Source organism: Heliangelus exortis, chromosome Z, assembly GCF_036169615.1.
Source record: "Heliangelus exortis chromosome Z, bHelExo1.hap1, whole genome shotgun sequence".
Lineage (NCBI taxonomy): Eukaryota > Metazoa > Chordata > Aves > Apodiformes > Trochilidae > Heliangelus > Heliangelus exortis.
This window is the reverse complement of record NC_092454.1, coordinates 50,730,779-50,754,098: the sequence shown is the minus strand read 5'-3', so window position 1 is coordinate 50,754,098 and position 23,320 is coordinate 50,730,779. Positions and strand designations below refer to the sequence as shown.

General features: G+C 36.5%; 1 protein-coding gene across 1 annotated transcript in view; it reads left to right on the top strand.

The window, feature by feature from the left end:
• The window catches only part of ARSB (arylsulfatase B), a 62,971-nt gene that overhangs the window by 19,217 nt on the left and 20,434 nt on the right, over positions 1 to 23,320 (top strand). Inside the window, exons 5-6 of the mRNA XM_071730484.1 lie at positions 14,495 to 14,738; positions 22,793 to 22,863. Of these exons, the coding sequence (XP_071586585.1) occupies positions 14,495 to 14,738; positions 22,793 to 22,863 (315 nt within the window). The remainder of the gene's footprint in view (positions 1 to 14,494; positions 14,739 to 22,792; positions 22,864 to 23,320) is intronic.

The following is a 23,320-nucleotide window of genomic DNA, read 5'->3' as shown; positions in this document are numbered from 1 at the left end:
TGTTTCTATGAGACAGTGTTGGAAGCTGTTTTGGAAGGCTTAAATACAGAAAAAATCTATAAAATATCTTAAGGTTAAGAGGTGGAAAGCATCCATCCTCAGAGCTAGTGAAGAGTGAGTTTGAAAGTAGCTGTACTGTAGTTGTGGATGTTAAGATTTGGCCATGGGTGAGTGTATTAGATCATGTGAATGTCTGATGCAAAACTTGCTTGGAAGGATCTCACTGCTAAATCTGTTGCACGGTTTTTAGCTCTTCTTACTAACCCTGAAACACATAAGCTAATTTCCCCTCCTTTTGTAAGGATCCTTGTTTGTATTTTTCAGTTCCTGACTGAAAGTCTCAATCCTTCCTGTGTTTTCTCTATAAATTGCCACTAATTGTCTTCATGCACATTGCAGATCTCTCAGCTCTGGAGACCTTTGTGTGCCTTCTATGACTGGAATATTTGTCTCTTACTAGACAGCATCTGTCTTTACACTTCTCTTTAAGCAGATAGCAACACCCCCCTTTTTATCTGAACTTTGAGCACTGCTGCCCTGTGGAATGCTGCCTCTGTCTGCTCTTCTGTGTGACCTCTAATTGTATTTTCTCAAGTTAAAAAATAGCCAGAGCTTTGTGTATGTTGAATTGAGCTGACCCTGAATCCTGTATTAAGATTTCAAAGCTGCTTGAACTTGGTTGAGGAGAAGCAGAAATCTTCAGCAGTAATTACCCTTACATTTTAGAGTAAATTGCTTTAGCCAACTACATATAAAGAGAAACCATGCAGCAACTGTAGTGTATGTTTTTCATTATTATCTTCTTGTATTATATACAATATACATGTTTACACTGTGCGAAAGGTTATTACTGATCACTGCAGGGAACTGCATGTATTTGAGCACAGCACTGCTTCTGATATCTTGCAAGAAGATACTTTATCAAATTGACAATGAAATAATAACAATTGATACCTGATTTGCAAAACTTAATGACAATTTTAATAGTTATGTCTCAATCTTTCTTTTCACTGCAGCACATTTTGCAATAAAATAAGCATCTGTAACAAATGGATCTTAAGAATTGTATCTTATGTGGGTAAAGAAAAAAAAAAAAAGAAAAAAAAAAAGGTAGCTTCAGTAACTTAGGACATTAAAGTTGTACACTGTGGCAGTTGTGGCTATAAATGATACAAATTCTTATCTGCCTACTTGAATGTATCACATATCATGCTGCCATCAAGTTGTATTCCAGTGATTTCGGTGGATTAAAAAAGCAAAGTCTTTGCTTAATAAATACATTTCACTGACCACAAATGGTTCACATTGAATAGGAGATACAAAGTGCTGCTGGTGAACAGAAAAAAAAAAAAAAAAAAAAAAAAAAAAGAATAGACATGCCTCATGAGGAAGAATAGCTGTGTAGACAGTGATGGTGATGAGTGGGACTAGGGTTAGGGGCTTTTTCAGCCCACAGGTTCCTCCCTTCCCAAGTGACTGCCCCTGAGATCTCTCAGCTGCATTCAGGGACTGCCTGTGGCTTCTTGTGATTCTGTTCAACTGGCCTTGGGTAGCTGAGACATTTTTAATAGTTACAGTGATTTAATTTGATTAATTCAGATATTTTTTACAAAACTGTTAAGAGTAAGCAGACATGAGATTATACCAGCCTTTTTTAGGAAATATTGACCTCTTGTGTGATTTGAGAGCTTTTAATTATCTTAACTCTTTAAATTATTTTTGAGCAAAAAGAGCACATCTTGCAGCAGCCTAAGGCAGGTGAGGAGACAGGCTTTGGGAGAACATGGGCCTGAAAACCTTGACTAATTTAATGGGTCACTTATTCCATAATCCTGAGAGAGACTTGAAATTCTTTCTGAAGAATTAGTAATTCCTTTAACAAAGTGGGACTAGGGGGAAGATGTGACTTCTGGACTCGGATACATGGGTCAGGTAGTGGTAACTTGGGAGGGCAAAAGTCCTTAAGAGGAAGATGAAACTGCAGCTGTGGAGACTGGGGGAGCACATCACACACAGTGCCACTCTCCCCTTGTCTCACCCTTGCTTACAGTGTTACCTTACCTGTTGACTGAAACAGTAGATATCTTTGCTAAGATTAGACTGAGCAGGCTGTGAAAGGGTGAATTAGTTAATAATATGAAGGAGATTATAAATTCTGACTGTTGGTGGCATCAGGGATGGCAAGCAATAGTGGACAGACTCCTTTTGCAAGCACAGGTTGAACCGGAAAGTGGATGCACTTTATGACTTTAGATAAGGATATTTAGATAAGGGATTTGCAGGGAAAAAAGGCAAGATGTCTTCTGAAAATGAAAGGATTAATTTATTTCTGTGGTATGGGTGTACTGGGATACAGTTGGTGACCCTGATCTAAAGCTGTGTTTATAGTGAAATGCTGTCTTTGAGCAGAGGAATCTGTTAGTCCATTTTAGAATTTTCTGCTTCTTTTCCAGTGTCAGGATTGGAAAAGGAAGCCAGGTAACCTGTAAAAGGCAGAGTTTCCAGGATAAACTTTGTAAGGAGTGACTATTGGGCACAAAACCACGAAAAGAAAAATGGTCAACAAAAGCAAAATATGCAATTTCCCTATTCCTTTGAAGTCTACAATTGTTCCCATTGTGTGTATCAAAAGCTCCCTTTTGAAACTGCTGAGAGTTACATGAGTATATTTGAAGACTGAATGTGATCTGTAAAGCAAGACAGTTGCCAAGAAGAGAGATTTCACAACTTCAGGATTCAGGAAATACAATCAAAAGTGGCAGAAAGTTCAAGGATGATGATGTTGGAGAAAGGTTGGATCTTGCAAAGAGGAAATTGCTTGTGACCTTACTGAGCAACCATGGTGTCTTGCAGGCATGTTGGAGAGGTTCAAACATGTGAGCAATTGGAAGAGGGCATGTTTGGGCATGTAACTGGGAAAAAATAAAATACAAAGTTGGAGTAAAATCATCAGTATTAAATTAAAAATTTTTACTTTAAATGCTCCTGCTTGTCACTTATTGAATGCAGTACTTCTGTGACAAAAAAAGAGGAAGAGAATATTAAGCACACTGTAAGCACTAGGGACTTCTCTCTTTTTTTGCAAAAATAGGTTCAGCTTTATCCATCTTAACATCCTTCTTCTTGTATTCAGCAGCATGTTATTCCATTGTTACTTGTCACCTGGCAAAAATGTTAAAGAAATAAATAGCAAGCAAAAATTACCCTGAAATGCTCATTCAGCACTTTCTGTCATTTCCTCCCCCTTACTCCTCCCCCCCAGAAAACATAATCCATTGCTGAAAAACAGATTAATGACATTTGAATAAAAATGCTGCCTAGAAAAGGTGAGAAAATTACTTATGTAAAGTTGCATTTCTCTTCATTATCTGTGTTTCTATGTGACAGCATTACTTTATCAAATAATCTCTCTCCTCCTCTGTAATCTTGGCTGCATTCAGCAAAAGCTGAGGTTGCTGTTGGGAGGGGAATAGACAATGCTGAATATACCGGTAGAAGACTGATGACTTTTCCACCTTGTCCATGCATGCTGAATAAAAGTAGCTGTGTCATTTCGTTGTCATCATTAGGAGAATGAAACAACCTACAGGACACAAAATAGTTGCAAGAAATTAACCTTTTTTGGCTCACCTGAGGTTTAAGATTAGTGCTGTAAATGACCTTACTTTCTTTACTCTCTTATTGATGCATTTGGTTTAGAAAATTGTTGGATGGAATTTTGTGTTTTGTGGTTTATGCACCTGGTGTGAGAGTTGGCTTAGGAACAGATCCTTCTTACAAAGGTGTGTGCTGTCCTTTCTTCACACTTCCAGTGTGGTTAGTTGTAACTAAGGAGTTTTGTTTCATTTTTATGTCTATATGCTAGCAGATGTGTGTTTCTTTCTGTTAGTGAATTGAGCCAATATATTCTGGGTATTGCTAGGGGCCCCTAGTGATTAAAAACTTGAGTCACTTCTCTAAAAACAAAAATGATTCGAAAAACAGATGTAAATCTGCCCAGTTGCTGGAATCAAGTTATAGTTTGCACTCTGTGAAGCAAATGCATGTTCCTACAGTTAATATTAAGAAGAGGACACCTGGCACATAGCTGATGAAATATGAAAGTCACAGACACACGTGACGAGTTGGGCGACTGCTGGGTGAGCAAGGATCAGCTGCAATGTTCCTGGCAATGAGCTGTGGGCCTCCCACACCTGCTGTGAGGAGAGGACTTGTCAATTCCCAGCACTGAGGTTTCTGCTGTTTCTGGGCTGGCTGGCAAGTTTCTTCATGGGGCAGCTTTCCATGCCTGCAGGTGGAGTTGTTGAAAGGTGCCCACCTGAACCACCTTCCAGTACGTGGGTTCTGCTGGGCTATGCACAGCTCTCGTTCTTTCTCCCCAGCCTTTCTCCTAAAGCCTTTCCCAGCTGTATCCTGATGTGCTAAACAGCTTAAATTGGCTCCAGATTTCTGTTTATTGTGTGCCAGAAAAGTGTCAGAAGGCAAATGGAACAGCACTTCTTCAAATAAACACTAAGGAAGAGGGGGTACAGGATATTAGGATAGAAAATGTAGGTTCTGGGCACAAATTTGAGGATTCTATGTCTGTGTATTAAATCATTTGTCTCTGCTGTTTGCATGTAACTCTAGTTTTTGGCAGCTTCATATCCCTAATTTTTTTGTTTTGTTTTGTTTTCTTCCTTTTCTGATTTTGTTGGGGTGTTTTTTTTTTTTTTCTTTTTAAAGGAAATTAAAAAAGTTTTAGGTCTAAGTAGTCATTTATTCCCTTCCTCTCTGAAAGCAAAACTGGAAAAAAGTGAAATAAGGATCCCCGAAGGCTGTCAGCCTTACCTGCAAGCCACACACTCCTTATGCTTCTGCTGTGTCTGGAGTCAGGGATATCTTTTCTTGAACACATCCCTGACCAGCAAGAAATGTAAAACTGGTTTTCCACTTGTGCTGTCTTCACGATTGGAACTAGACCCTCTTTTCTAACCTTATGGTGTAGCCTGAAGTACAAAACCAGCAGGCCTAAAGTCAGGTATTTTCCATCCATCTGGAAGTATTGACGCATTGGTTTTGTGTGATCTCTGCTTATACCAGGTGTCTGTCAGCCTAGTAACAGTGGCCTGACTTCCTGCTTTTTTTCATCCAAAGGCTGCTATAAATATGTCTCCTAATTAGATCCATAATGTTGTTTGTATAACAGTGCTAGGTTTGTTCTGAGAGTCACTCTGCTTCCAAAAGCAGAGGAAGAAACTTAGATGTATTAAAAATAAACTTCCGAATGCTTTTACAGTATAAAAACACCTAGATGTTGCCAGCTATTGCACAGTGTCTGCACTTCTAGTGCTTGAAATTCTGTGCTTCCCAGCAAACTAGCAGTCATTTGTCAGCCCTGTCCAGCCCTCCTTTTATTGAGTGTATAGCATATGGATATACCTCTTCTGTTTGGTAGGGAGAACAGGGTGGGGGGTGCACTTGGAAACTAAATATTCTTCTGAGTTACATGGACAACCCTATTCTTCCTTTTAGCAAAGAGAGACCACCTTATTTCCGCTCACATCTTCACAAAGCAATTAATCTGTTAATCAGAACCAAGGAACTGGAAGGAGTCCCAGGAATTATTATTGACAATATTGCCCCTTCAAACATTTTATTCAAATGTTTCATGCCTGATTGCATGCAGTGGATGGCTTTGTGTAGCAGCAGCCTTTAGTTTCAGGACTGTCAGGAGCTTTAAACATTTCTTTTTTTCATTATTTTGAAGATGCTTTACTTTGGTAACTTGTAGAAATGCCCAAATCTGCACTGTAAAATAAATCATAGATGGGGTTTTCTTTGAGTCTGTACTCACTTTAAAAATACCATGTGGCTTTAGGCAAGTCTTTCAAACAGAGCGTGGCATGGTTTACGTACCAGATAGATGTGTGCCAGATCAGCTTACTGCAGGGGCCCAGGAGGAGAAATTTCAGAGTATAGGAGTCATCTCTTGCAGCTTCAGATAAATGTATCAATTGGAAAAAAGTAGGAGCTTAAGAACAGGTAGGGGAAATAAAAAATCTGGGGCATACCAATACTGAATTTGAAAAGTACTGTACATACAGTAATTGTATTTGGCAAGTATTTTGTAACTGTTTTCAGGAAGAAAGGAGGCCTGGGTGTTTGTAGTCAGCAGCCACAAACAGATTCTACAGGTTGGTTAATGGTATTAAGTACCAATACATGATAAATGATTAGTGAATTGTGATACCTAATTGTGATCCTAGGTGCTTAAAGTTAAGCTTTCTTCTTTGTCCTTCCAAATGTATTAATTCAAATGCTTTCTTTGTGCTGTGTTCTGAATAGGATGAAAGGTGTTGCATGGTTAAAAACATTCTTGGCACAAATCACTTGATTTTTTTTTTTAACTTTTTTTTTTAACTTTTTTTTTTTTTTTTTTTTTTTTTTTTTTTTTTTTTATAATTCTGATTCCTAATTGAATACTTCCTTTAGATATTGGAAGGCTATTTCTTGCTCTGTAGGTAGGTGAATTATATACATACAGAACTACTAAACTTTTGGATAGCTATTTTTAAAAATGAGCCTAGATATCCAAGACAAGTTATATCTCTAAATATATTAACTTTGTTATGATTAAGTATTTTGCATTTTAATCCTTTCTGTCATATCAAGCAGTTTGGGTCTTTTGTAACTTACTGCTGAAAATTTTTTATGCAGAATTTGTTGTGTTGTGAGATATACAATGCAAAACAGAAATACTTAGCCTACTGGATTGTTGTATTTAAAGAGGCTCTTTTTAACTTTCTGATTTTGTTTTTCTTCTATGAAATAACTAATTACTACTGTATTTCCCAGAATTATATTGTTACAAGTATTTTTCATATTATTGGATCACTATTTTCGAATTCCAAAAACCAGTTGTTAAACAGACCATGATAATATTAGGACACCATACTTAGGATTACATTCTGCCATTGTAACCAATGTTGTTTAATACATATCACAAACTGAAACTCTCTGGGCTTATCATCTTATGAGTATGAAAGATTTGTAATAAAAAGAAGGTAAAGACAGTTTCTGTAAATCCTTCATATTTTTATGAGGTATGCTCACTCTCTAACACAATTTGCACAACAAATGTAGTCAGCAAAGGTGAAATATCTGTTATTATTTATTTTTTTGTAAGGAGACTTATAAGTAGCTCCTTATATGAACTAAGAAAATACAAAGACTGAAAATAAATTTTGGACTTAAAAACTGCTTAATAACAGCACCAAATGAAGTCCTGAATGAATCTTCGAAGAAATTTCAGGAAGGAAGCTCTTTCAAAGGAGCTTGTGTAGAACAAGTTGCCAGGCACATCAGCAACACTGTGAGATGTAGCTCAGCTGTGGTCATGAGAAGAATGCAGGACCCTGAGTTGTCACAAGAAAAAAAAAAGGATGCTCTGTTTAAAAAAAAAAAATAATAATTTGTTACTTTTTCATAGTATAATTAAAACAAGGTCTAGTCTGTTAGAAGAAAATAAGCTGCTATAGTAACTCCATTGTAGGGCATTAATGTAAGGCAACACATTAAGCAGAAGCTGCTAAGATAGTGTGTTCATGTAGTACAAGTCAAGAAAGAAAGAAGTTGTCTGGGCTATTTGTCCACATAGTGGAAAAAGTTAGTGTGTTGGAGTTTTTTTCCCCATGCATAAAATTAAACACAAAGGCCTTTTATAGGTTTTTAAATTAAATTTTTCTTTCCAATCCATAGGCAATAATGACTTTTGTGTGTACAGCTGGGGGAGATGAACTTTCTTAGAAAAATGGTCTTATACAGGACTTGTCTCCATTGGATTTCTTCTCAGAGTAGTAACTTTCAATCCCATTGATAAATCTTAACTGAATTTTTAAAAGTAGTGAGCTCAGACCTGAAGTTTTGTTAAGTCTATTAATGCTATTAATGTTGCCACTTGGACTTGCCTTAGCAAGTAGTGTGCACAGCCAAGAGACGCTTATGAATCTGGGAGGGACATTTGTCAGGGTTCATCCCTAACACTTTTGCCCTTTTTGAAGAGATAAAATTCCAAATGAAGCTTTTCCTATAATTGTGAGTATCTATTGCTGCTGTGGTTATCTTCATAGTATGAAACAGACTGCTGTTTCAGTTCCAGGGTAGATCAATAAAAAAGCAAGTCCATCTGAAGGCTTGAACCCATACATGCTCCATCAGTTACTGCTCCCATAATTGTTTTCTTGCTTTTTTTTATTGTGAAACTGCTCTTCAAAGAGGCTTTATTCATTAAATTGTTTACTAGTTACATGCATCCCACATCACTGCATTTTATACACACACACACACATATATATATATACACACACGCATATATATATATATATATGTATATATATATATACTGCCATAGTCAAAATGTTTGGGAGCTGGCAGCTCTTCAGAGAAGTGTGTGGGGGAAACAGAAGGGCCTTTCTGTTTAGTTTTGTTTATTGATTCCTCTAAGAACTCCTGCAAAACATCTTTTACAGTTTACAAATTACAGATTTAACAAATTAAACTCTTTCTCGTGTCTGTGACAATGAATATTAATTACAGAAGCAGATGTTTGCAATAAAAAAACATAGGCCTTCATTTTTAGAGGTATATCCAAGATTTGCATTGGTTATATTTTGCTTATATGGAAAAGTTTTATTAAATTAAATAATTTTTTGAAAGTGCCATTTATCTTCATTACCATTAAAAAAAAAGCCTGACAATGGTTTGAAAGGCAGTCACCTTCTTTTGAAAATAGATTGTACTGTCTGATTTTCTGTGTGGGAAGAATGTACTCTTTTCATCCAAATTTTTTTGGGAAGAAAATCTTTTCAAAGGAAGGTCTTGTTCATCAATAAAAATCTTTATGGATCTTTATTTCAATGTACTCTGTTGAAGCATCTTAATGTGAACAACATTTTCTGGATTTTAAGATGGGTGAGAAAGTCATTAGGTGTAAATCGTTTTATGAGAGTGAAAGAATGTAGAAATAGTCTTGTATTAAATGATTTTTTTCAGGAAGGCATATTTGCATAGTTGAGTTTAAAAAAAAATTTTTTTTTTTTTGCTAATATTTTATTCAAAACAAAAGACAGAATTTCTCACTTTGAAGTTTTATTTTTGCTATATTAATGCATGGTATTTGCTAAGAATCAGCTTTGCCAGTAGTTAAAAAGATATTTAAGAGGTTACGGTATTGTGCACAACTATTGAGAAGACAGAAGTTATTTCATCTGGAGAGCTATTTAATCAGGACGCATGTCCCATGGATACATTTATATGGAGAAACTAATGTAAAATTTGGGTTTTGGGTTAGAAAGCAGTGCATCAGTTTTGGGAAGGGGTTTAGACCTGCTAATTTTGTTCGTACCAATTGAAAACCAATTATGCCACATTTTGGTTTTGGGTTTGTTTTTTGTTTTGGTTTTTTGTTGGGTTTTTTTTTGAGGATGCATTCAGATTTTACCACATTCCTACTCCTTAGAAGGACACCACAAAATTAGAAGAGAATGATGCTACTTGCATGAGTCATGTAAATTGGCAGAGCATGATGGAATTAGATATTAGCATGGCTTTTATAGCCAGGGACTCTTTCCATCAATTCCTGATCCTCTAAAATATCCAAAGCCCTTAAGAAAGTACTCTGTCTGACTAAATGTTGTTTTTTTTCAGGTCTAACAAGTGTAGGATCCCTCCCCGTTGCTTACAGCTCTCAATGTGCTTCCTTTTTACTTTAGGATTTTTGCTTCCTAATCGCTCTTCCCAAATCAATGCAGTATTTCATTGCTCTTTATGCTACAATAACTACTTTAAACAGATTTCTCCATATTCAACAAGACTGATTTAACTCAGGGTTGTACAGCTTTGTTAAAAACTACCCTCTGTTCTTCTCCTTTATTCTGATGTTTTGCCATTTACCCTGCATATATGTCTTCTGTGTATTTTTATTTGTTTTTCATTGATGGTGCTAGCGCCTGCTATAAACTCTCTTTCAGCCTATTGTATCTGCAAGAATGTCTCTCCCCAGTATTATCTTTTATTGTTACAAATTTCAGCTTGTAGAAGAAAACTCTATGAGAATGGAAAAAACCCCATGTTGCTACCCCCCTCCTTAAAATGGCACAGAATGTGTGAGTGATGAAAATACTGTGAGAAAATAAGAGTAGGTAAACATCTACCAAAGCGAGCCACGCCGTGCAAACAACAAAGCTCTTTAAAAATGCATGATGCTTCCATCTAAGAAAGTAAACAGAGCTGAACAAATTAGATAGGTAATGCTTATGTCAAGCTTGATAATTTCCAAGTATATCCTTATTTTCTTCTCTTTCATCCTTTCTTTAGGGACAAGAGTTGGTTTGTTTTATGATTTTTCTAATGCATATAGTATGTTGTGGGTACTACTGAAGTCTAAATTATATAGATGCAATTACAAAAGTGATTCTTACAGATAGGAAAAATATGCTTACTACATTTCCCAGACTATTTCACTGTTATTTTTAATGAAAATCATCTTTGATGTTTGTCTCCACGAAAGAGGTAATTGAAGAATAATGCTTGGGGGAGGCTTATGTTTTCAGCTGAAGTAGCAAGGCTGAAGCTTTAATAATAAGAAATGTTATAAACCAGAGCCTCTCTTGGTAGGTATCTTGATTCAAAAGCTTTGCTCTGGACACTGTCTGCTGAGATTAAATATTAGGATGAGCCACAGAGAGAAACAGTTGAAAAAAAGGATTATAAATCATTCAGGAAATACTGCTTTGTAGTGGATTTAGAAGTTGATATGAAGCCAGCCATGAAGAAACAGTTATCTGAGTTGTCTCTTACCTAAGTGGACACATTAAGTGGGTGTTTTAAACTACTGGGTGTTTCCACAGGGACTTTGGAGTTTCTTTCATACTCAAGATACTTCACTAAAGTAGCATGAGGAGTCAGTGAGGAGTAGCTTACTTGGTTGTTGTGATCCAAGTGCAGGACCTGGCACCTGCCCTTGTTGAACCTCGTACAATTGGCCTTGGCCTATTGATCCATCTTGGATCTGCCAACTTCTGACAGCTCCCTCAGTACCCGTGGGTGGCTCCCACCCAGCCCCTTAGGCTTGTGTGTCTAAATGATGCAGCAGCAGGTGGCTGACTATTTCCCCTTGGAATGTGGGGGCTTCATTCTACTTTTTATCCCTGTCTTCCACCTCAGGAGACTGAGTACTGAGAGAACATTGCTTTGCTGCTACTGTATTAAGTTCTAGTTGGATTTTGGCCCTTCTAATTTCCTCCCTACCTAAGTTCATGATGTAGTAGTCCTCCTGAGTCCTGCTTCTTCTTCCAAAGACCAAAAATTTTCCTCTTTTTCTGGATCTCCAGTCAAAGTTCTCCTTTCAGCCATGTTGGTCTTCTTCCATACTCTCTCATCTTTTGGCAAATGGGGACAGCCTGTTGCACAGATGAAGATCCATCTAGCCAAGAATCCCTTTGCTGCAGCAATGCTTGGTACCACATCCCTAGGAAAGAGTTTGTTTGCTTGTTTAACTAAAAATTTTGTGAAATCCTTAAAATCTTCTGCGGATCTTCATGGCAGAAGAAAATCCTGAAACAGAGGTGATATCTTTTTGTACAAGAGCTACCCATTATTGTTTGATCTTTAACTTCTGGAGTGTTTTTTGGAATGGATGCAAATATTTATCATAAATTGTATGTATCCGCAGGTGTATCTTAGGGGAAAGGTATTAAAAACCACAAACAGCTGGCACCCTTTTTGTCTTCTGCTGTCTAGGCATGGCATCATAGGTTAGATTGACTAGAACTCCAGTCACAGTTCTTTTGTATCTGTTCATGGCTTTCCTTCTGCCATGTCTATACCTAATGCTATCAGTGGCTTCTATATTCCCCTCTCCCACCTATGTTATTTAATGGTTAGCTTAATATTTCATCAATATAGACTCCATGGTAATTTATCATCATTATGTAACTTGCTCCTCTTTAACAAATTGTTGATACTTGAAGTCCTAGATAACAATATGACCATATGGAAGTCATTATCTGTAACTTCAAAAAATTGTATCACTTATGTATAAACTGCTAGTGGCATATCAGCTCTGTTCTACCTACCTAGAAGGGAAACAAACTTCAGTAAGCAGAGCAGAAACCATCTTTTCCCTCCTCAGTGCTTTCTTGATAACTCAATCAAGAAATGAAGCAGAAAGAGTCTTCTGAACAAAAGTTCCTGAGGAAGAAGGAAATAATAATGTTCTAGCAATGGAAAAATAGGAAGTCAAAATGAGTGGGCTGAAGCTTTTTTCATATGCTGGGCTTTTTTGTGGTTTTTTTGGCTTTTGTTTATTTTTTGGAGGGGCTTTTTTTTTTTTTTTTTTTTTTTTTTTTTTGCTCTCAAGTGTTTTGAGGGTTTGCTTGTTTGTTTTAATTTACACACTAGATAAGCTATCAAAAAATAATATTTTTTATGCTTTTTTAAACTTGATTTACTGTGTCTGAATGCTGATATAATACATGAGTTTTTACAGGATATATGCTACATAGACTCCTTGTCTGGGAATTTATTGTATAATGAAACTGGCACAATATGAGTGTCTAACTCAACTACAGACAGAAAAAGCATGTATTAAAAACATTTGACTGTAACCTGGGCAATGCACTCTTTGCTCTCTCTCTTCAAAAAGATAGTCAACTTCTGTAAGTTCCTTGCTACTTTGTTATATTAGGGCTGAAAAAAAATCTTGTGTTCCAGTATTAAAATGGTATAAAGTAGCTTGTGATATGAAGAAGTTATTTAACATACTTTTTATGCCTCTGTATGTCCAAACTGTGCTATAATATAGTGTAGATACCTTTAACTCTAAGGCCACCAAAGGTTAAAAGCTGCTGAAAGCTGTGTCCCATGAGTATCCCTGACAGGAATTCCTGTTTATACTAAGAGTAGAAGGAATTGTTGAAACTGATTTTTCTTTCTTTCTTTTTTTTTTTTTTTTTTTTTTTTTTTGGTAACCAGCAACTGCTTAAATTCTAAGACCTCAGTGCTTGACATTGTTGTGTGAGAAATATTGGTAGCTGGTATTTGTTTGCCTGCATTTCATACTGAAGACATGAAAGCACTTTATTTCTTTTTAACCCAAGAATGCTGGATGAACAATCAGCCCTATTGGAAGCTAGCTGGGCCACAAAACACTTTATGCTTTTCAAATTATGCTATTTTTTCAAGAGCTTCATTTAGTTTAGTCTTCCAGCTTTTAAGGCCTTCACAGGGGCATGCACTAGTTTATTTATTAGTAGAACAAAAGAACACTTCTGTGTGCAGTAGAAAAATGTTCACAGTGGGGGTGTTCATCGATCTCTAATTAATGAAACAGAGGGGAGGTTGTTTTGCTGTGTTGTGGCTACAGTAAACTTCTTCTGTAAGGTGTTAAACATTAATTTCTTATTTCTTCTCTCACGTTACTGCTTTTTAAATAAAAAAATACAACATAAACATGTCAAATTATGCTGAACGTTAGTTCAAAAACTACCATTTTAAAGAATTTTAACCTCATTAAAATACAGAAAATACGTGCTTAAAAGAATTGTCATCAATGACTGTTCTGAGGTCATTACAGCAAGTTTGAAAAAGAACAAATGTACAGCAATACTAAAAGTAACTTCAAAGAATCACTAATTCTGTTAGTTTCAGGAATCTGTATTTTATTTCGAGTGTTGAGGCTTGGTCAGAGAGAGTTAAGAAGAGTTACGTGAACTATCTCTAATTCATATAGGTATTTCTGAGTTACTGTAGTCACAGTTCAGCTTTTCCTGTAATTATATATTGTTCTCACCGAACACAATAGATTCAGTATATACCCAAACTGCTTAAACTATTTTAAGTCGTGTCAAGTTATTTTGCTAGGCTTTCTTCTTCTGCCTGAGAAACTGTGTGTTTTGTGTCATGCTAGTAATCCACTTGGCTGCCTACAAAGCTAGGGAAAAAATTGTTCTAAACTAGGAGGACAAATATTGTCCTGACACTGGAATAACAGTTTTCCATTTTGAGTATATGATGCTGTTTCAGAAAACCGTGTATTCTGACTATTAATGGTGGGATTGATGGAACCTCTTCTTTTGGTTTTACTGTTAAATTAATGGAACAAAATTTTTTAAGTCTTTGATTCTGAAAGCTCTGAATATCTGATGCTATTTAGAATCAACATCAGAGTTTGCTCTTAACAAACCTTTCTAAATCATTGGCTTGTAGTATGATATCATTTCTGCCTAGCAGTAACTTCGAGGTAATTTGTGAAATTCTGTCAAGAGTGAACATTTGTTTGTTACATGCTCTAAACATGTGACATTTTGTATGAGCATATAACAGCACTGTGCAAGGACTTTAAATGACACATGCCTTTATTGTGAAAAGATTTTTTTCAAAAAGAAAATAAGTATTGTGGGAAGGGTTGTTATGTTTCTTTCTTACCAATAATTCTTTTTATATTGCTTTTCAGATAATGGAGGGCAAACTTTGGCAGGTGGGAATAACTGGCCTCTGAGAGGAAGAAAATGGACCCTGTGGGAAGGTGGAGTGAGAGGTGTAGGCTTTGTTGCAAGTCCTTTACTGAAACGAAAAGGTGTAGAAAGTCACGAGCTCATCCATATCTCTGACTGGCTGCCAACGCTGGTGCACCTTGCTGGAGGACAGACCAATGGCACTAAGCCTTTGGATGGCTTTAATGTTTGGCACACTATCAGGTAACTTGCATGTCAAATCACAGTCAGCATTCTGGTATGAGAAGAATTTAATCAGTTCAGAGAACAAAGCTGGAACTGGAGGGGGAATTACTGCACCTTCCTTTCCCTTAATAAATGGAAGGTGTGAAGCCCAAAAAGGCCAACGAAACTGTTTAGAGACAGAGTTTTGAGCCTTTAAACAGCAAAGGTATTTATTTACGGATCTGGGGAACCCCAGCTCGCGCTGGACAAAGAGTTCCAAGGGTTAAGGGAAAGGGTTAGGGTATTTATACATTAAAAAGGGAGGTTACATCATCTTTACATACATATTCAGGGGATAGAACTTGTAATCATAATATTCATAACAGGCGGAGTCTGGGTGGAGTCTGGGCAGAGTCTGGGTGGAGTTGTCTTTTGGGGATATGTTTTGGGGTCTTTGGGGGTCTTTAGATGAAGTAACGAAGTCTTCCTCAGGGTTGAACTTTTATCTTTCTTGCTTTCAATGACTTCATCCTCTTGTTAATCAGACCCTTGCAATTATCTTCCCCTTATCTGCTGGTGCCGGCAGCCTCATCTGTGCAGATGTTTACACTCCCCCAGTGCCCAGCTAATCTTGGTGCCAAGATTTATACTTCTATCTCCAAGACAGAAGTTAATCCTGTCAGGGTCTTGACCTGTCTCAGCTGCTTTGTCTCAGTTTAACCCTGAATTCTACTAGTTACGAATACAAAGATATTACAAGTTATAATTCTACATAAAGTTAATTCACACAACATCTTGGCCTGATCTACTCTCCTTACAGGAGTTAATCCTGTCAGGATCTTTTCTCTCTTTCAGGTGTAAGTGCAGCTAACTTTGCTACCCATGAGAGAATTGTGCAGGTTTCAAATTAATTCTGATCACAGATGCAAAACCTCCATACAGCTTTAACTTGTTATGTTGAACTTATCAGTGTGGACACAACAATGGACAAATATGATATATTTACTTATGAACTCTCTGTCATCCAGAATGATGTTAACCACTTTTGCTCAGTGAGGAGTACAAGTTAAATTTCATGGACCTAGTGCTGCTCTCTGTAGAACCTCATGGTGTGTCTCTGCAGTATCCATCTGGGATTAGACAAGTGGGAAATCTGTGCAGACATCAAACTCACTGAACATGAATTCCACTTTGGTGGTTTGTCAGTACAGGACCTGTCAGGCTGGCTCCAAGTGTCATCATTTGAATCTTGCTGTCCAAGTGTCTTAAAAAGCCTGTGGGGCTTAGTACAGTAGTGGACCTGACTTGGTTCCTGAGAGGTTCTGATGTTGTTTTTTCTCATTTAAGTAAGCTGGAGCACTCAGGAGGACAGTGCAGGCATGCTTTGGTGGCTGGAGAAAAGAGGCAGCTTCACTCCAGTTGGATTGATGCTGAGACCAAGCTAATGACTTTTACTGGGGTCTTACTTAATGTGTGTGCCCCTCATGCTGTCTGGATCAGCTGGCATATCCCAAACCACATTAATTCAGATAATGGAGAGTCTTCTGTGTATTAAACAAGAAATGTGTTAAATCCCATACATTTTCCCTCTAGAAAAAGAATAAAAATGGTATCACAAATGCTGGATACTGGGTGCTCTGGGCATATCTGAATATGTGTTCATTACTGGTACATTGGGCTTAGGAGAGTAAGTAAAACAATATAAAAGAATAAATTAATTTGGCATTTACTGATAAAATAGATATTTTTCCCTGGAACAATCTGTCATAAGAAACCCTGGTGTTGCCCCGTTGTGGTATCAAGAAAATCCAGATTTATATTCAGTCTTTTGAAGCTTTTCTTTTATTTCAATGTTTTTTATTCTACTAAAATTAGTTGCAAAGTCCTTAAAAGCTCAGTTTCAGCAGAAATTTACACTTCTTTGACCAACCCTTAGTTTTGCAAAATTGCATGGTGACATTCGTTTAAATTCCTTTGTTTCTTCCTCTTCTGTGCTCCATGTAATGTATTCATTGATGGACCTAAATCCTATTGTCTGTGTTCTTAGAAACTGTATTTATTGCAGTTGGGCTTTGAATATTTTACTTCCCATAAGAATCATTTAGGACCTAAAGTTTAATACTTCTAAATCAGAATAAAAGGACTAGCAATTCTACATGCCATTCAACTGAGATTTAGTGTTTTGTTTCTTTTGATAGTCTTTGTTCTGTTTTTATAGCAGCCAGATTAGTACTGTATTAAGTGTGTAACAACCTTTTGTCCCCTTCTCAGTGCTTCCACCCCTGCTTGCAGGAGAAATATAGCTGTTTGTGCAGCAACCTTTGAATTTTCGGCTATTTTCTATTGTGTATTACTATAAGCACTGATTTTTTTTGTGTGTCTTTGCATCCTAGACTGTGAATTACAGGAGTTAACAGGAGTTCTTAAACAAGTGTTAGCAAGAGTGTTTGAGCTAGGGACAGAGATGAGAAATTGAGAGTTTGACCCCACAGAGTTGAGCCCACCTACCCTTTGCTGGTAAGATCTTGAAGTAAAGAAACCAAACAAAGCCACAAACCAAACCCCAACACCCACCCCCACATCTTGAGTTCAGAACTGGTTTATCTGTACCTGTAGGAAAGATGCTTGTTTTGAAGTTGCTAAACTTTATTTCTCTCTTACTGCTGCTTCTCTTTCTGAGGAGCAATGGGGTAATTTTCTGTACTAGCACGAGTTTGCAAAGAGCTCCTGCGTGTACTGTATCACTGCTTTCCAAGTGGGAGAAGATAACAACACGTACAAATGAGGCCAGGGACCATTAACTACCAGGAAGGAGTAGAGACTCCTGTCCAGCCAGGGACAATAAAATGTTTTATGGGCTGATGTTAGTGTGGGAGAACAGTATCAGCAAGATCCTGTGGTACTCCTAAACTGCAAGTTTGCTTCCAGATACCGGCACAATTCCAGCTTAATATAGGTTCAGTTTCAACCAGATATTCCTTGCGATTGACTGATCTTCTCATATCAGGTTATCTCAGCAGGAAAATTACACATGGGGAAGCATAGGTATAGCTGTGTATCACCTGTAAGTTCCTGGCGCTTGAAACCTGTCTCTTCCTGGGTGGGCTGAATGCAGTGTGACTGGCACTGACAGGGAATAGGTGACATACTATTTTTAGTAGTGCCAGCTAGAGGACCTCTGTCCAGAATGGGGGAAAAAGTAATTTTTTGTGAATTGTTAGGCTGCTCTTTGGATGATCTTGCAGCTGAAATGTCAGTTTTCACATGATTTTCCCATATAATCAGGAGAAATGAGAGTATTAAATTTCATGGCTGTAACTCAAAAGGTCACTTGAATATTGGATAGCAAACAATGAAGGCAAAGTGCCCTTTTGGTGACATCTGATGGAAGTCCAAACATGTTGCTTTTTATGAGTGAAATTACATTTTGCTAAGATAGACCTTATTTGAAAAAAGTAAGTTAGTAGGCAATCCCTATGTTACATCTGTATTTTTTTTCAATCCAGTTTAATGTAAGTAGCTGCATATGCTTCTTTTGATTTTTTTTTTTTTTTTTTTTTTTGTGTGTGTGTGTGCATTTTAATCCTAAGTCTTACATTTCATATGTATCAAATCAGAGGAAAAAATATGATAAATTTGGAACCTCAATTTAGATGTTAAAAAAGATGTGTGAGACAATGCAGGTAGGTACTCTCAAAAGAAAGAAAAATATTGGATCCATTTCAGTATGTGTCCTCTGTCTATATATGGTCACTTTTCAAAGAATGTGTTCTTAATATATTTCTATAATATATATAAATAATACAATTCTGAATATAACTACATATAAATATATAATGCTGCAATATAAAACATTATATAAATAATATAAAAAATAGAGATAAATTTTGAAATCCTAAATGTAAATTCTGAAATCTGAAAGTAAATTTAACTTCTCTGCCCTGCAAGCAATTTTATTTTCCCTTCTTGAATATGTTAATCACATCCCATCGCTGATGGGCTCCACCTTAGCCAGAGTTGGAGTGGTTCTGGAGCCTGTGCAGCTTCCAGCAGCTTCTCAGGGTCTGCCTGGGGCCCCTTCCTTGCTACCAAAACCACGCCACACCAACCCAACACATCTCCACCTGCAGATGTCCCCATCTCTGGGGACATTCTCTGCTCTTGGCCTTGCAGCTACAGTTTTCTAGAGTAAAAGATAATAAGCCATCAAAAAAAAAAATCTTTTTCTGTGTAAAATTTTGTCACAGCATATTGTAAACCAGGTAGCTCTTAAACTTTATTTTCCTCCAAGTACCTTTGGAATTAGATGTACATTTTCCTTTAATATTTCTAACTTCTTTTCAAATCTAAGTCAGAGTACTGTCTCCATACCAACCCATTTTTTGAATATCCATCAGATCACTCCAATCTCAGGTGTAAACCTTCTCCATAAATAATGATAGACTTCACTTTTCTAATATTCAGATTACCATGGGGAATGCTACAGTGTAGCTGAAATCTTTAAAACCATATACATACTAGAAATTACTTATTATTTATGAAAATAGAGTTATAATATCAGTAATATGTATTATCAAAATTGTAGTTCAGAATACCAAGAACAAGTAATAGAAAACAATACTAAAATGCTACTAGTCAAGGACTCTTAAACTGTAGTACATGTTTTCAAGCAAACATCTCAAAAGGCACTTGTGTTTTTAACAAACATCTGTTATCTAACAGAAACATCTCTTATGGTAGCTACTCTACTGAAATGAAGAGGCTAGGCAAAATAATTTTCCTTATGCAGAAATTTTCCCTGGTTGATACATTGATACAAAATTATTTATTTTTTTTTCACCACTGAATATCTAGTATGTCTGTGCTCAGGAAAAGGATTTTGTGTTGTATCAGCAGGACAATGTAAAACTAAGTGGTAGAGCTCATGAAGCAGTATGATAGGAACTGAGAGATTCAGGTTAAAAGTCAGTGAAAATAACTAATATTTCTTCAAAGCTTGTTAGCAATCATAAAATTATAGAACAATGGCATCACAGAAACACAGAATGGTTTAGGTTCTAAGGGGCCTTTAAGATCCAGTGAAGGCTTACAAGTTTATTTACACCATTTTGCAGGGCAAGTTTCAGTTTTATATTTTGTAATGCTGGACAGGACTTAATTAGTTGGATGAAGCAAATGAAGTAAAATTAACTTGAATTCATGTCACGTCTACATTAATTTTAGGAATTAAACACTTGTTTAAAAAAATTTCATTGTTGTAGTATAAATTAATGCTGAAGAAGGAGTAATCTGAAGCTGAGAGTAACGTTTATTTCCAACATATCTGAAATATTATTATTTTAGGAGAGCATGTACAGATGTGACCTAGAGAAATACAAGATATGTCAAGGTTATAAAGGCTCAGATTTTGCTGAGTGATACTGAGGATGTTTTTGTGCAAGATAAACATACTTACCCTGAAAAATCTTGGATTCCTTCCCAAGGACACCTTCTGCCTATTTAACAACAAGAAGAGCAAAAGTGAAAGATTGCATGTAAAAGTTTGTTCACGTTCACTGAAGAGAAACAGTTCTTTCTGTGTGTTTCACAAACTTTGCAAAGCAGAAAGGAGCGAGTCTCATACTAGCTACTTTTTAGCTAGGCTTTTTTTGGACACAGTAGCTTTTAACTGTTTAATTAAATCGTCACTCAGACATGGTAGAATGATACCTGAATAAAAGAAAAGGTTCCTTATTTTTATGGAGAGGATCAACGTATTAGAATATTGGAGTCTAAAATTAAAGATTCTAAGTTTAGATCATTGTAAGATATGGTTACACTGGAAGATGCTAAAATCCAAAGGCATGGTTCCCCAGAGAATCCTATTGCTTTCAAATTCTAACCCTGTTGGCTATAGTATATTGCTGATGCAAAATGTCCTTGGCAAAACATCTGCCAAGGTGAATCTGTTGTTGAGGCAATGTTTTTTTGAGGTGAGTAAGGTCAGCGTGGATGTCCATACAGTGGAGGGAGGACAGAATTTGGACAGAGGGAAAAGGAACTCTATTACAAATGTAATTCCTCTAGCTGTTTCTGTCTTCCTGATGTCCTTTTCTTCCGGGCAGATGCTTCAACATTCAATGCTTTTTCTGTGGCTATTTTTCTGTAAATAATATGTGCTAGTTACAAGCCTCCATGTTGTGCTTAGCAGAGTAGCATCCAAACTGAGCAAGATATTCAGTACCACTTCATGGTGCTACAGAGCTTAATTCAGTAATGCCATAAGTATCAAGAAGCATATCTCATGATTATATATAAATCACAGTTCCAAATTGCTAATACCAGTATTCTTTCCCAGAAGAAAAATGGCTTCAATGAAAAAAACAGCTGCAGCATAAAAAACTTAAATTAACGCAAGTGTAGTCTTTATATTTTGTGTTCTACCATCTGTGCAATTATGTTCATGACATGTTTAGTGTACAGTATTCACCCTCTAGATTAAAAGCCATAGAGGAAATTGCCTTTAGTGGTATGATAGTGATACCAGCCTGCTTGAGCAGTATGAATGTCCTCGGTTCTGACTTTCTACATATATTTGTATGAAGTTACTTCCTCTGTGTCTGACCCTGGTGAAAGATACTACATTACTTAGTATAACTCGTGCTTGCTTTCTTGTAAAAGGATACTGAAAAATGCAGATACATCTACAATATAAGAATATTTCCCCAAGCAGTGACTACAGAGTCACTCACATGCTATAAATTTAAGTTGTGCTAAGAGGTTCATGTCACTGTTACCTATGATCAGATGGTAAAAAGGCCTATTTGACCACAGTTGTAAATAGAGACAGTAGGAATCTATTAAATCTAAGAGAAAATTCAGCTAAATGGGCCAGGCATTCCTTAATTAAGAGTGTAACTACTATAAATGCTGAGTTTTGGGGCTGGGAGGGAGTTCAACCTTTCACTCACATTTTGGAGAAAAATTTCTATTGCAGTTTTTATACACTGATCATACAAATATATTGCAGAATTTATACACTGGAATTATTTATTCCTCTTTATTAATTGCCAGGCTGTATTATCTAGACACATTTGATCTTTCATCCAGACCTCCTTGTTAATTATATACTTATTCATAATGCGTAGCATCAAAAAATCATTTTAGAAATGGAATAGAGCAATAATAATTTTAATTAGTTGTTACTGAAAGTTTTAAATTACAGGTAAATATTATTTCAATATATATTTTACATGTTAAAATAGCAGTAATTTTTGAGGTTTCCACAAAGTTTTATGTTACCTGATTTTTTTATATTCTTTAAGTCAAGTGGTTTAGGGGCCCTGGTTGAATTTTTGAGTCTTAAATGAAGCTTCTTAATATACAGAAAAGAAATTAAGTTACTTAGAAGTTCTAAAACAGTGTATTTAGGCTCCCTGTCAAATAATAAAATATTGTTGTATCATGATTACCCAAAATTCTTTTTAATAATATCTTCCTACTCACATTGCCCTTTATAAGGACTGTATTTATTTTATTCAGCTTTTTAGGACTTGGATTTACTTAGAAGATTTATGGGTAAGTTCAGAGGTTCATTGCACACCATCCCTATGTAGCCATTGACTAGAAAGAGGATTTTTTTTTTCCCCACAATAAGTTTCAGAATATCTAAATAATTCTTGTGGCCTCAATTACAAATCTCAGGTAGGTGTCCTGAGGGATAGCCAATGCCTCTCTTGTGCTTTCTGAGCCACTGACCCAAAATGCTTTCAGCACTCATTCAGATATGCAGAGAGCATAGCAGGGCAGTTTATGCTGCAAAATTTGATTTTTTAAAGTTGCAAAAACCCAGTTTTGGCCAAATTTTGGCAAATTCTGTAGTCTGTAAACTTCAGAATAATCTCAGTAAGCAGCACTGAAGTCAGGAAAGACTGATAAAGGCAAAAGCAATTGTTACTAGACTGGAAAATACATTCATTTTAAAGTTTAAAGCTGTTAGTTTATGGTTATGAGCTCATTCTGTACTATGATGACAAAAAGGCTTAAAATTAAACATGCAGAATCCTAGTGAGCTGTGGATGCAAATTAAAATTTCCTTTTGAAATCTTTCCTAGTGAAGGAAGACCTTCCCCCAGATTGGAACTACTGCACAACATAGACCCTATGTTTGTGGATGACTTCCCATGTGAGTATGCTATTGATTGTTCAAGACTTGTTAAAACATAAAGTTTATCTTCTAAACACAACTCCTTTCCCTTAAAAGAAGTATTTCCTTCTGGGTGAAACAAAACAGAGTAGGATGCCTCCTGCTTTTAAGTAAATAGCTTTAAAATACAGAAAAATCATCCCATGGGTGCTGTAAGTTCTTACTGAATCATGACCAATGCATTTTCCTATGTCAGAGAGCTCTGGAGAACTGCTGCATAATGAATAAAGTGCTTGGGGACATGGAAATGTTGAGGAGCAGCCCTGTGCCTGACACGCACTGGGAGACACACTGCCAAAAGCCCTACCAAGCCCTGTCTTCAGTGCTCAAGGCTGGCAGGAAGCTCCCAATGCACTGCTCACCTAATGCATCTTGATACATCTATATATAATGTGACCTTGCAGATGGAAAACTTGAGTTTGTGAGAAGCTGAGAA